This window comes from Oncorhynchus nerka, linkage group LG14 (genome assembly GCF_034236695.1).
Source record: "Oncorhynchus nerka isolate Pitt River linkage group LG14, Oner_Uvic_2.0, whole genome shotgun sequence".
NCBI lineage: Eukaryota > Metazoa > Chordata > Actinopteri > Salmoniformes > Salmonidae > Oncorhynchus > Oncorhynchus nerka.
Genome location: NC_088409.1, coordinates 100778688 through 100792819, shown reverse-complemented (window position 1 = coordinate 100792819; position 14132 = coordinate 100778688). Strand labels below are relative to the sequence as shown.

General features: G+C 45.6%; 1 protein-coding gene across 1 annotated transcript in view; it reads right to left on the bottom strand.

The window, feature by feature from the left end:
• Positions 1-14132, bottom strand: part of prdm10 (PR domain containing 10) — a 95982-nt gene that overhangs the window by 69886 nt on the left and 11964 nt on the right. The window contains 1 exon segment of the mRNA XM_065000639.1: positions 2368-2568. Within this exon segment, the coding sequence (XP_064856711.1) occupies positions 2368-2568 (201 nt within the window).

Here is a 14132-nt window from a genome sequence, read left to right as displayed (position 1 = left end):
GAATAGACCTGCTACATAGTATAGACCTGCTACGTAGTATAGACCTGCTACATAGTGTAGACCTGCTACGTAGTGTAGACCTGCTACGTAGTGTAGACCTGCTACGTAGTATAGACCTGCTACGTAGTATAGACCTGCTACGTAGTATAGACCTGCTACGTAGTGTAGACCTGCTACGTAGTGTAGACCTGCTACGTAGTGTAGACCTCTGGAATAGACCTGCTACGTAGTATATACCTGCTACATAGTGTAGACCTGCTACGTAGTGTAGACCTGCTACGTAGTGTAGACCTGCTACGTAGTGTAGACCTGCTACGTAGTGTAGACCTGCTACGTAGTGTAGACCTCTGGAATAGACCTGCTACATAGTGTAGACCTGCTACGTAGTGTAGACCTGCTACGTAGTGTAGACCTGCTACGTAGTATAGACCTGCTACATAGTATAGACCTCTGGAATAGACCTGCTACGTAATGTAGACCTCTTGAATAGACATGCTACATAGTATAGACCTGCTACGTAGTATAGACCTGCTACATAGTATAGACCTGCTACGTAGTGTAGACCTGCTATGTAGTATAGACCTGCTACGTAGTATAGACCTGCTACATAGTATAGACCTGCTACGTAGTGTAGACCTGCTACGTAGTATAGACCTGCTACGTAGTATAGACCTGCTACGTAGTATAGACCTGCTACGTAGTGTAGACCTGATACGTAGTGTAGACCTGCTACGTAGTATAGACCTGCTACGTAGTATAGACCTGCTACATAGTATAGACCTGCTACGTAGTGTAGACCTGCTACGTAGTATAGACCTGCTACGTAGTATAGACCTGCTACGTAGTATAGACCTGCTACATAGTATAGACCTGCTACGTAGTGTAGACCTGCTACGTAGTGTAGACCTGCTACGTAGTGTAGACCTGCTACGTAGTGTAGACCTGATACGTAGTATAGACCTGCTACGTAGTGTAGACCTGCTACGTAGTGTAGACCTGCTACGTAGTGTAGACCTGATACGTAGTGTAGACCTGCTACGTAGTATAGACCTGCTACGTAGTGTAGACCTGATACGTAGTATAGACCTGCTACGTAGTGTAGACCTGATACGTAGGATAGACCTGCTACGTAGTATAGACCTGCTACGTAGTATAGACCTGCTACGTAGTGTAGACCTGATACGTAGTATAGACCTGCTACGTAGTATAGACCTGCTACGTAGTATAGACCTGCTACGTAGTATAGACCTGCTACATAGTATAGACCTGCTACGTAGTGTAGACCTGATACGTAGTGTAGACCTGCTACGTAGTGTAGACCTGCTACGTAGTGTAGACCTGCTACGTAGTATAGACCTGCTACGTAGTGTAGACCTGCTACGTAGTGTAGACCTGATACGTAGTGTAGACCTGCTACGTAGTATAGACCTGCTACGTAGTGTAGACCTGATACGTAGTATAGACCTGCTACGTAGTGTAGACCTGATACGTAGTATAGACCTGCTACGTAGTATAGACCTGCTACGTAGTATAGACCTGCTACGTAGTATAGACCTGCTACATAGTATAGACCTGCTACGTAGTGTAGACCTGCTACGTAGTGTAGACCTGCTACGTAGTGTAGACCTTACGTAGACCTGATACGTAGTGTAGACCTGCTACGTAGTGTAGACCTGATACGTATTATAGACCTGCTACGTAGTGTAGACCTGCTACGTAGTGTAGACCTGCTACGTAGTGTAGACCTGCTACGTAGTGTAGACCTGCTACATAGTATAGACCTGCTACGTAGTATAGACCTGCTACGTAGTGTAGACCTGCTACATAGTGTAGACCTGCTACATAGTGTAGACCTGATACGTAGTATAGACCTGCTACGTAGTGTAGACCTGCTACGTAGTGTAGACCTGATACGTAGTATAGACCTCTGGAATAGACCTGCTACATAGTATAGACCTGCTACGTAGTGTAGACCTGCTACGTAGTGTAGACCTGCTACGTAGTATAGACCTGCTACATAGTATAGAACTGCTACATAGTGTAGACCTGCTACGTAGTGTAGACCTGCTACGTAGTGTAGACCTGCTACGTAGTATAGACCTGCTACGTAGTATAGAACTGCTACGTAGTGTAGACCTGCTACGTAGTGTAGACCTGCTACGTAGTATAGACCTGCTACGTAGTATAGACCTCTGGAATAGACCATCAGAAACAACTACCGATTATGGTGTGTAGATCAGTCAGCTCGGTCGGCGATGCTCTCAGACGCGGCAGGTATCCGTTCTGACAACCCACCTTCAGACACGGCAGGTATCCGCTCTGACAACCCACCTTCAGACACGGCAGGTATCCGTTCTGACAACCCACCTTCAGCTCCTGTTTGGGCTGGATGTTCTTGATGGTTGTGTAGAAGATTTCAGAGCCGTACTGATAGGCTACCAGGTTCTGTTCCAGGTGGTTCTGGGCGGGACGAACAAACATTAGCCAATTACAGATGTCCTCGTCAGATAGGTCCACCCACATGTCATCCGACTTCTCCATGTCCTTGTCTGCATCCAGCATGCACAGCTACAGAGAGAGAAGAAGAGAGGGATGAGTTAGAGACAATACACAGCTACAGAGAGAAGAAGAGAGGGATGAGTTAGAGACAATACACAGCTACGGAGAGAAGAAGAAGAGAGGGATGAGGTAGAGAGAATACACAGCTACAGAGAGAAGAAGAGAGGGATGAGTTAGAGACAATACACAGCTACAGAGAGAGAAGAAGAGAGGGATGAGGTAGAGAGAATACACAGCTACAGAGAGAAGAAGAGAGGGATGAGTTAGAGACAATACACAGCTACAGAGAGAGAAGAAGAGAGGGATGAGTTAGAGACAATACACAGCTACAGAGAGAAGAAGAGAGGGATGAGTTAGAGACAATACACAGCTACGGAGAGAAGAAGAAGAGAGGGATGAGGTAGAGAGAATACACAGCTACAGAGAGAAGAAGAGAGGGATGAGTTAGACAATACACAGCTACAGAGAGAAGAAGAGAGGGATGAGTTAGAGACAATACACAGCTACAGAGAGAGAAGAAGAGAGGGATGAGTTAGAGACAATACACAGCTACAGAGAGAAGAAGAGAGGGATGAGTTAGAGACAATACACAGCTACAGAGAGAAGAAGAGAGACCTCAACATGACAGCAGGAAATATGCCCAGGCCATGAGCAGAGCAACAGGCCCAACCCCCACTAATACACCCCCCCCCACGCCCCATCCTGCAACAGGCCCAACCCCCACTAGGTGACAGCATTCCCTCCCCCATATTCCCCCCTAGACACAGCTACGACAATATAACCAACAAAATCGGGTCACAACTCCTGCAGCTCTGTTACATCCTGGGTATGTACATAGTCAATAGGCTCTGAGGGGACTCCTATGGTAGGTACACCTATAGCTCTGTTACATCCTGGGTATGTACATAGTCAATAGGCTCTGAGGGGACTCCTATAGTAGGTACACCTATAGCTCTGTTACATCCTGGGTATGTACATAGTCAATAGGCTCTGAGGGGACTCCTATAGTAGGTACACCTATAGCTCTGTTACATCCTGGGTATGTACATAGTCAATAGGCTCTGAGGGGACTCCTATAGTAGGTACACCTATAGCTCTGTTACATCCTGGGTATGTACATAGTCAATAGGCTTCGAGGGGACTCCTATGGTAGGTACTCCTATAGCTCTGTTACATCCTGGGTATGTACATAGTCAATGATCGGCTCTGAGGGGACTCCTATAGTAGGTACACCTATAGCTCTGTTACATCCTGGGTATGTATAGTCAATAGGCTTCGAGGGGACTCCTATAGTAGGTACACCTATAGCTCTGTTACATCCTGGGTATGTATAGTCAATAGGCTCTGAGGGGACTCCTATGGTAAGTACACCTATAGCTCTGTTACATCCTGGGTATGTACATAGTCAATAGGCTCTGAGGGGACTCCTATAGTAGGTACACCTATAGCTCTGTTACATCCTGGGTATGTACATAGTCAATAGGCTTCGAGGGGACTCCTATAGTAGGTACACCTATAGCTCTGTTACATCCTGGGTCTGTACATAGTCAATAGGCTCTGAGGGGACTCCTATAGTAGGTACACCTATAGCTCTGTTACATCCTGGGTATGTACATAGTCAATAGGCTCTGAGGGGACTCCTATAGTAGGTACACCTATAGCTCTGTTACATCCTGGGTATGTACATAGTCAATAGGCTCTGAGGGGACTCCTATAGTAGGTACACCTATAGCTCTGTTACATCCTGGGTATGTACATAGTCAATAGGATCTGAGGGGACTCCTATAGTAGGTACACCTATAGCTCTGTTACATCCTGGGTCTGTACATAGTCAATAGGATCTGAGGGGACTCCTATAGTAGGTACACCTATAGCTCTGTTACATCCTGGGTATGTACATAGTCAATAGGATCTGAGGGGACTCCTATGGTAGGTACACCTATAGCTCTGTTACATCCTGGGTATGTACATAGTCAATGGTAGGTAGAGGGGACTCCTATGGTAGGTACACCTATAGCTCTGTTACATCCTGGGTATGTACATAGTCAATAGGCTTCGAGGGGACTCCTATAGTAGGTACACCTATAGCTCTGTTACATCCTGGGTATGTACATAGTCAATAGGCTCTGAGGGGACTCCTATAGTAGGTACACCTATAGCTCTGTTACATCCTGGGTATGTACATAGTCAATAGGCTCTGAGGGGACTCCTATAGTAGGTACACCTATAGCTCTGTTACATCCTGGGTCTGTACATAGTCAATAGGCTCTGAGGGGACTCCTATGGTAGGTACACCTATATCTCTGTTACATCCTGGGTATGTACATAGTCAACGGTAGGCTTCGAGGGGACTCCTATGGTAGGTACACCTATAGCTCTGTTACATCCTGGGTATGTACATAGTCAACGGTAGGCTTCGAGGGGACTCCTATAGTAGGTTCACCTATAGCTCTGTTACATCCTGGGTATGTATAGTCAATAGGCTCTGAGGGGACTCCTATAGTAGGTACACCTATAGCTCTGTTACATCCTGGGTATGTACATAGTCAATGGTAGGCTTCGAGGGGACTCCTATAGTAGGTACACCTATAGCTCATCTCTTGGCAGTAGTACTGTAGACTACTTTATCACTGACCTCAACCCAGAGTCTCTCAGAGTGTTTAGTCAGCCCACTGACACCCCTGTCAGACCACAGCAACATCACAGACTACCTGAACAGAGCAACACTCAATCATGAGGCATCAAAACCAAAGAAACTGAATAGAATTAAGAAATGTTATAGATGGAAGGAATGTAGTGTAGAAACCAACCAAAAATCAGTTAGACAAGAACAAATTCAATCCCTTCTAGACAACTTCCTGGGTAAAATGTTCCACTGTAACAGTGAAGGTGTAAACTTGGCAGTAGAAAACCTAAACAGTTTATTTGACCTCTCAGCTTCCTTATCAAATCTAAAAAAACAACCGAAGAAAATGAACAACAACGACAAATGGTTTGATGAAACCCATCGAACCAAAAAAAACAGAGACCCAGAAAACCTGCGTCTACGCCTTCACTACGGTGAATCACTAAAACGATACAGAAATACACTACGAGGGGGGGGGTCACGTGACCCTTGAACGAGATGGCTCCGCACACCTCCACTCCAAGTTCAAACTCATTTAGCTTTAGTAAGAAACTGAGATTCACAGACAAGGAACGAGTCCTACAGGCGGCGAAAAACAACACCATCACAGTGGGAATACGCTTTACACCAGGACCTGTCAGCTGGAATACGCTTTACACCAGGACCTGTCAGCTGGAATACGCTTTACACCAGGACCTGTCAGCTGGAATACGCTTTACACCAGGACCTGTCAGCTGGAATACGCTTTACACCAGGACCTGTCAGCTGGAATACGCTTTACACCAGGACCTGTCAGCTGGAATACGCTTTACACCAGGACCTGTCAGCTGGAATACGCTTTACACCAGGACCTGTCAGCTGGAATACGCTTTACACCAGGACCTGTCAGCTGGAATACGCTTTACACCAGGACCTGTCAGCTGGAATACGCTTTACACCAGGACCTGTCAGCTGGAATACGCTTTACACCAGGACCTGTCAGCTGGAATACGCTTTACACCAGGACCTGTCAGCTGGAATACGCTTTACACCAGGACCTGTCAGCTGGAATACGCTTTACACCAGGACCTGTCAGCTGGAATACGCCGAAAGCTCTGAGAGTTTGACGAAGTGAAGAAATACTCCATTGACCGAGGCATCTTCAGGGGATTCAAATACCCAAACGAGCTCAGGGTTCTTCACCAAGGAGCCTTGCGACACTTCAAAACTCCCGAAGAGGCAAAACGTTTTTTGAAAGACAATCCTGGCCAATGAGAAACAGACCAATGACTAAACGCGATTAATGCCATTACTAAAGGAGGTAAGACGACATATAGCCGGTATCCAGAGACCCACCCCCTAAATGTCATTACTAAAGGAGGTAAGACGACATATAGCCGGTATCCAGAGACCCACCCGCTAAATGCCATTACTAAAGGAGGTAAGACGACATATAGCCGGTATCCAGAGACCCACCCGCTAAATGTCATTACTAAAGGAGGTAAGACGACATATAGCCGGTATCCAGAGACCCACCCCCTAAATGTCATTACTAAAGGAGGTAAGACGACATATAGCATATATGACATACCCGCTAAATGTCATTACTAAAGGAGGTAAGACGACATATAGCCGGTATCCAGAGACCCACCCGCTAAATGTCATTACTAAAGGAGGTAAGACGACATATAGCCGGTATCCAGAGACCCACCCGCTAAATGTCATTACTAAAGGAGGTAAGACGACATATAGCCGGTATCCAGAGACCCACCCGCTAAATGTCATTACTAAAGGAGGTAAGACGACATATAGCCGGTATCCAGAGACCCACCCGCTAAATGTCATTACTAAAGGAGGTAAGACGACATATAGCCGGTATCCAGAGACCCGCTAAATGTCATTACTAAAGGAGGTAAGACGACATATAGCCGGTATCCAGAGACCCACCCGCTAAATGTCATTACTAAAGGAGGTAAGACGACATATAGCCGGTATCCAGAGACCCGCTAAATGTCATTACTAAAGGAGGTAAGACGACATATAGCCGGTATCCAGAGACCCACCCGCTAAATGTCATTACTAAAGGAGGTAAGACGACATATAGCCGGTATCCAGAGACCCACCCGCTAAATGTCATTACTAAAGGAGGTAAGACGACATATAGCCGGTATCCAGAGACCCACCCGCTAAATGTCATTACTAAAGGAGGTAAGACGACATATAGCCGATATCCAGAGACCCACTAAATGTCATTACTAAAGGAGGTAAGACGACATATAGCCGGTATCCAGAGACCCACCCCCTAAATGTCATTACTAAAGGAGGTAAGACGACATATAGCCGGTATCCAGAGACCCACCCGCTAAATGTCATTACTAAAGGAGGTAAGACGACATATAGCCGGTATCCAGAGACCCGACCCCTAAATGTCATTACTAAAGGAGGTAAGACGACATATAGCCGGTATCCAGAGACCCACCCGCTAAATGTCATTACTAAAGGAGGTAAGACGACATATAGCCGATATCCAGAGACCCACCCGCTAAATGTCATTACTAAAGGAGGTAAGACGACATATAGCCGGTATCCAGAGACCCACTAAATGTCATTACTAAAGGAGGTAAGACGACATATAGCCGGTATCCAGAGACCCACTAAATGTCATTACTAAAGGAGGTAAGACGACATATAGCCGGTATCCAGAGACCCACCCGCTAAATGTCATTACTAAAGGAGGTAAGACGACATATAGCCGGTATCCAGAGACCCACCCGCTAAATGTCATTACTAAAGGAGGTAAGACGACATATAGCCGATATCCAGAGACCCACCCGCTAAATGTCATTACTAAAGGAGGTAAGACGACATATAGCCGGTATCCAGAGACCCACTAAATGTCATTACTAAAGGAGGTAAGACGACATATAGCCGGTATCCAGAGACCCACTAAATGTCATTACTAAAGGAGGTAAGACGACATATAGCCGGTATCCAGAGACCCACCCGCTAAATGTCATTACTAAAGGAGGTAAGACGACATATAGCCGGTATCCAGAGACCCACCCCCTAAATGTCATTACTAAAGGAGGTAAGACGACATATAGCCGGTATCCAGAGACCCACCCGCTAAATGTCATTACTAAAGGAGGTAAGACGACATATAGCCGGTATCCAGAGACCCGCTAAATGTCATTACTAAAGGAGGTAAGACGACATATAGCCGGTATCCAGAGACCCACCCCCTAAATGTCATTACTAAAGGAGGTAAGACGACATATAGCCGGTATCCAGAGACCCACCCCCTAAATGTCATTACTAAAGGAGGTAGGACGACATATAGCCGGTATCCAGAGACCCGCTAAATGTCATTACTAAAGGAGGTAAGACGACATATAGCCGGTATCCAGAGACCCACCCCCTAAATGTCATTACTAAAGGAGGTAAGACGACATATAGCCGGTATCCAGAGACCCACTAAATGTCATTACTAAAGGAGGTAAGACGACATATAATCCAGAGACCCACCCGCTAAATGTCATTACTAAAGGAGGTAAGACGACATATAGCCGGTATCCAGAGACCCACCCGCTAAATGTCATTACTAAAGGAGGTAAGACGACATATAGCCGATATCCAGAGACCCACCCGCTAAATGTCATTACTAAAGGAGGTAAGACGACATATAGTATCCAGAGACCCACTAAATGTCATTACTAAAGGAGGTAAGACCCAGCCGGTATCCAGAGACCCACTAAATGTCATTACTAAAGGAGGTAAGACGACATATAGCCGGTATCCAGAGACCCACCCGCTAAATGTCATTACTAAAGGAGGTAAGACGACATATAGCCGGTATCCAGAGACCCACCCCCCTAAATGTCATTACTAAAGGAGGTAAGACGACATATAGCCGGTATCCAGAGACCCACCCGCTAAATGTCATTACTAAAGGAGGTAAGACGACATATAGCCGGTATCCAGAGACCCGCTAAATGTCATTACTAAAGGAGGTAAGACCCGGTATCCAGAGACCCACCCCTAAATGTCATTACTAAAGGAGGTAAGACGACATATAGCCGGTATCCAGAGACCCACCCCTAAATGTCATTACTAAAAAGGAGGTCCAGAGACCCGCTAAATGTCATTACTAAAGGAGGTAAGACGACATATAGCCGGTATCCAGAGACCCATAAATGTCATTACTAAAGGAGGTAAGACGACATATAGCCGGTATCCAGAGACCCACCCCTAAATGTCATTACTAAAGGAGGTAAGACGACATATAGCCGGTATCCAGAGACCCACCCGCTAAATGTCATTACTAAAGGAGGTAAGACGACATATAGCCGGTATCCAGAGACCCACCCGCTAAATGTCATTACTAAAGGAGGTAAGACGACATATAGCCGGTATCCAGAGACCCACCCACTAAATGTCATTACTAAAGGAGGTAAGACGACATATAGCCGGTATCCAGAGACCCACCCCCTAAATGTCATTACTAAAGGAGGTAAGACGACATATAGCCGGTATCCAGAGACTCACCCGCTAAATGTCATTACTAAAGGAGGTAAGACGACATATAGCCGATATCCAGAGACCCACCCGCTAAATGTCATTACTAAAGGAGGTAAGACGACATATAGCCGATATCCAGACCCACCCGCTAAATGTCATTACCCACCCGACCCACTAAATGTCATTACTAAAGGAGGTAAGACGACATATAGCCGGTATCCAGAGACCCACTAAATGTCATTACTAAAGGAGGTAAGACGACATATAGCCGGTATCCAGAGACCCACCCGCTAAATGTCATTACTAAAGGAGGTAAGACGACATATAGCCGGTATCCAGAGACCCACCCCCTAAATGTCATTACTAAAGGAGGTAAGACGACATATAGCCGGTATCCAGAGACCCACCCGCTAAATGTCATTACTAAAGGAGGTAAGACGACATATAGCCGGTATCCAGAGACCCGCTAAATGTCATTACTAAAGGAGGTAAGACGACATATAGCCGGTATCCAGAGACCCACCCCCTAAATGTCATTACTAAAGGAGGTAAGACGACATATAGCCGGTATCCAGAGACCCACCCCTAAATGTCATTACTAAAGGAGGTAAGGACATATAGCCGGTATCCAGAGACCCGCTAAATGTCATTACTAAAGGAGGTAAGACGACATATAGCCGGTATCCAGAGACCCACCCCCTAAATGTCATTACTAAAGGAGGTAAGACGACATATAGCCGGTATCCAGAGACCCACCCCCTAAATGTCATTACTAAAGGAGGTAAGACGACATATAGCCGGTATCCAGAGACCCACCCGCTAAATGTCATTACTAAAGGAGGTAAGACGACATATAGCCGGTATCCAGAGACCCACCCGCTAAATGTCATTACTAAAGGAGGTAAGACGACATATAGCCGGTATCCAGAGACCCACCCACTAAATGTCATTACTAAAGGAGGTAAGACGACATATAGCCGGTATCCAGAGACCCACCCCCTAAATGTCATTACTAAAGGAGGTAAGACGACATATAGCCGGTATCCAGAGACTCACCCGCTAAATGTCATTACTAAAGGAGGTAAGACGACATATAGCCGATATCCAGAGACCCACCCGCTAAATGTCATTACTAAAGGAGGTAAGACGACATATAGCCGATATCCAGAGACCCACCCGCTAAATGTCATTACTAAAGGAGGTAAGACGACATATAGCCGATATCCAGAGACCCACCCGCTAAATGTCATTACTAAAGGAGGTAAGACGACATATAGCCGGTATCCAGAGACTCACCCGCTAAATGTCATTACTAAAGGAGGTAAGACGACATATAGCCGGTATCCAGAGACCCACTAAATGTCATTATAGCCGTCCAATTTATATTTATTTTCCTTTATATGTAGGCTGGGCTATTGACTTTATTTTTCTCCCTCTTTTAGTGTGGTCTGGACGGGGGCTACTGTGTTATTTACTCAATGCGGGGTGGAGAGGATGAGGCATTTCCTTGGTGGGGAGACGGGGGACGGGACGGGGGGGAGTTGTTTGGGAACGCGGCTGGGGTGTTCAGAGATTATTATTTCATGTACACCATTTATTTTCCTTTTATGTGAACGCAGCTGTAACTACTATCCACTTTTACCCAGCGATGACTTGCACTAAAGCTCGATTACTGCTCGACGACTAGTACCTTAAATCTATTGACATGGAACTGCCATGGTCTAGGGCATACAATAAAACGAAAAAAAGATACCATGTGCTCTAAAAAGGGAAAAAGCAGACATCGCGCTATTACAAGAGACACACCTCTGTGATGCTGAACATGCCAAACTCCGCAGAACTTGGGACTTGACAGGTGTTTTTCTCATCCTTCAAATCAAACAGCAGAGGCACAGCCATACTTATCCATAAAAATGTTCCATTCATAATTGACAAAAACATATCTGATCCGGAGGGGAGATTTACTTTGATAACTGGGTCACTATATGGTCAACCAATTACTATATTAAACATATACGCCCCTAACACAGATACTCCTGCCTTCATGTCAAAAATTATAACCCTGTTCAATGAGCATTGTGTCTCCATTGGCGTGGTGGCCAATGAGCATTGTGTCTCCATTGGCGTGGTGGCCAATGAGCATTGTGTCTCCATTGGCGTGGTGGCCAATGAGCATTGTGTCTCCTTTGGCGTGGTGGCCAATGAGCATTGTGTCTCCATTGGCGTGGTGGCCAATGAGCATTGTGTCTCCATTGGCGTGGTGGCCAATGAGCATTGTGTCTCCATTGGCGTGGTGGCCAATGAGCATTGTGTCTCCATTGGCGTGGTGGCCAATGAGCATTGTGTCTCCATTGGCGTGGTGGCCAATGAGCATTGTGTCTCCATTGGCGTGGTGGCCGGAGATTTTAATTGTACCCTTAACCCAACCCTAGACAAATCATCTCAAGTCCCCACCACAAATCCTAGATCTGCAAAGATGTTGAACTCTCTTACTAAAGAGATGGGGCTGATAGATATCTGGAGAGAGACTAATAGCTCGTCTATGGACTATACATACTACTCTAATGTCCGTAACACCTACTCCCGTATAGATTACATTTTTATCCCAAAGAGTTTCATAAATTCAGCCACTTGTACAATCGGACCCATAGCACTCTCAGATCACGCCTTTGTCCACCTCCGCTTTGACCTCTGCAAAACATCACGAGGTCAAAGAGCTGGAAATTCATCACCTCCATGCTATCAAACGAAGCGTTCCATACATTAGTAACCACATAGAAAGACAACTACACACAAATACAATAAAGATTCTCCTGTTTCTCCGGCCACAATGTGGGACGCTGCTAAAGACACACTAAGAGGTCATCTAATTGCATATGCTTCCTCTAAGAAAAAAGCAATGGAAGCACACAGGTTAGATCTTGAGAGGGAGCTGGAATGCTGTGAAAAACCACATAAACAATCCCCAGACAGCACCTCCTGGAGTCATCTTAAAGCAGCCAAAGCCAAACTGAATTTGGACTACACTCGGGAGATTAAAAAAAAGAAGTTTTCTTTACTAAACAGAAAAACCATGAGTATAGCAATAGGCCCAGTAGATTGCTTGCTTACCAATTAAAAAAGGAGCAGTCAGAGCGTACAGTCATGGCTATCCGAACAGCAGAGGACGAGGTCACATATGACCCAAAAAAATATCAATTTAACTTTTCATGATTTTTACTGCAAACTATATACCTCTGAGAGAAAACACACAGAGGCAGAACTCCACTCTTTCCTAGAGGGAATCTCGCTACCTAAACTATCAGAGACCGACCAAGAGGATCTCAACTCCCCCTTCACTCATGAGGAGATCCTGGAGGCAATTACCTCCATGCCACCTAATAAGTCCCCAGGCCCAGATGGATTCCCCAGAGAGTTCTACGAAGCTTTTTGGCCCCAGCTCAGCCCTATCTTCATGCCAATGCTGGAGGATTTTTGCCAAAACGGAGTTCTCCCAGACTCAATGCACACAGCTCGCATTACAGTGTTGCTCAAAAAGGACAAGGACCCCCTATCCTGCTCGTCCTTCCGGCCCATAAGCTTGTTGGATTTCGACTATAAAATAATTACCAAATTGCTCGCCATAAGACTAAACACTCTTTCTTCCCAAAATAATAAAAGCGGACCAAACTGGATTTATTAGAGACAGATACTCTTCTGATAACATTCACCGTCTTTTTTGATATTATTGATCAAGTAAACGCACAGAAGACCCCTGTCCTGCTGGCTTCACTGGATGCTGAGAAGGCGTTTGACAGGATGGAGTGGAGCTTTCTGGATGCTGAGAAGGCGTTTGACAGGATGGAGTGGAGATTTCTGGATGCTGAGAAGGCGTTTGACAGGATGGAGTGGAGATTTCTGGATGCTGAGAAGGCGTTTGACAGGATGGAGTGGAGCTTTCTGTTTTCAGTCTTAGAAAAGTTCAATATGGGCCCACATTTTATTAAATGGATCAACTCTCATCCAAATGCCATGGTGACTACTAATGGACTGAACTCTGACAGATTCCTGGTGACTACTAATGGACTGAACTCTGACAGATTCCATGGTGACTACTAACGGACTGAACTCTGACAGATTCCATGGTGACTACTAATGGACTGAACTCTGACAGATTCCCTGGTGACTACTAATGGACTGAACTCTGACAGATTCCCTGGTGACTACTAATGGACTGAACTCTGACAGATTCCCTGGTGACTACTAACGGACTGAACTCTGACAGATTCCCTGGTGACTACTAACGGACTGAACTCTGACAGATTCCATGGTGACTACTAATGGACTGAACTCTGACAGATTCCATGGTGACTACTAACGGACTGAACTCTGACAGATGCCATGGTGACTACTAATGGACTGAACTCTGACAGATTCCATGGTGACTACTAATGGACTGAACTCTGACAGA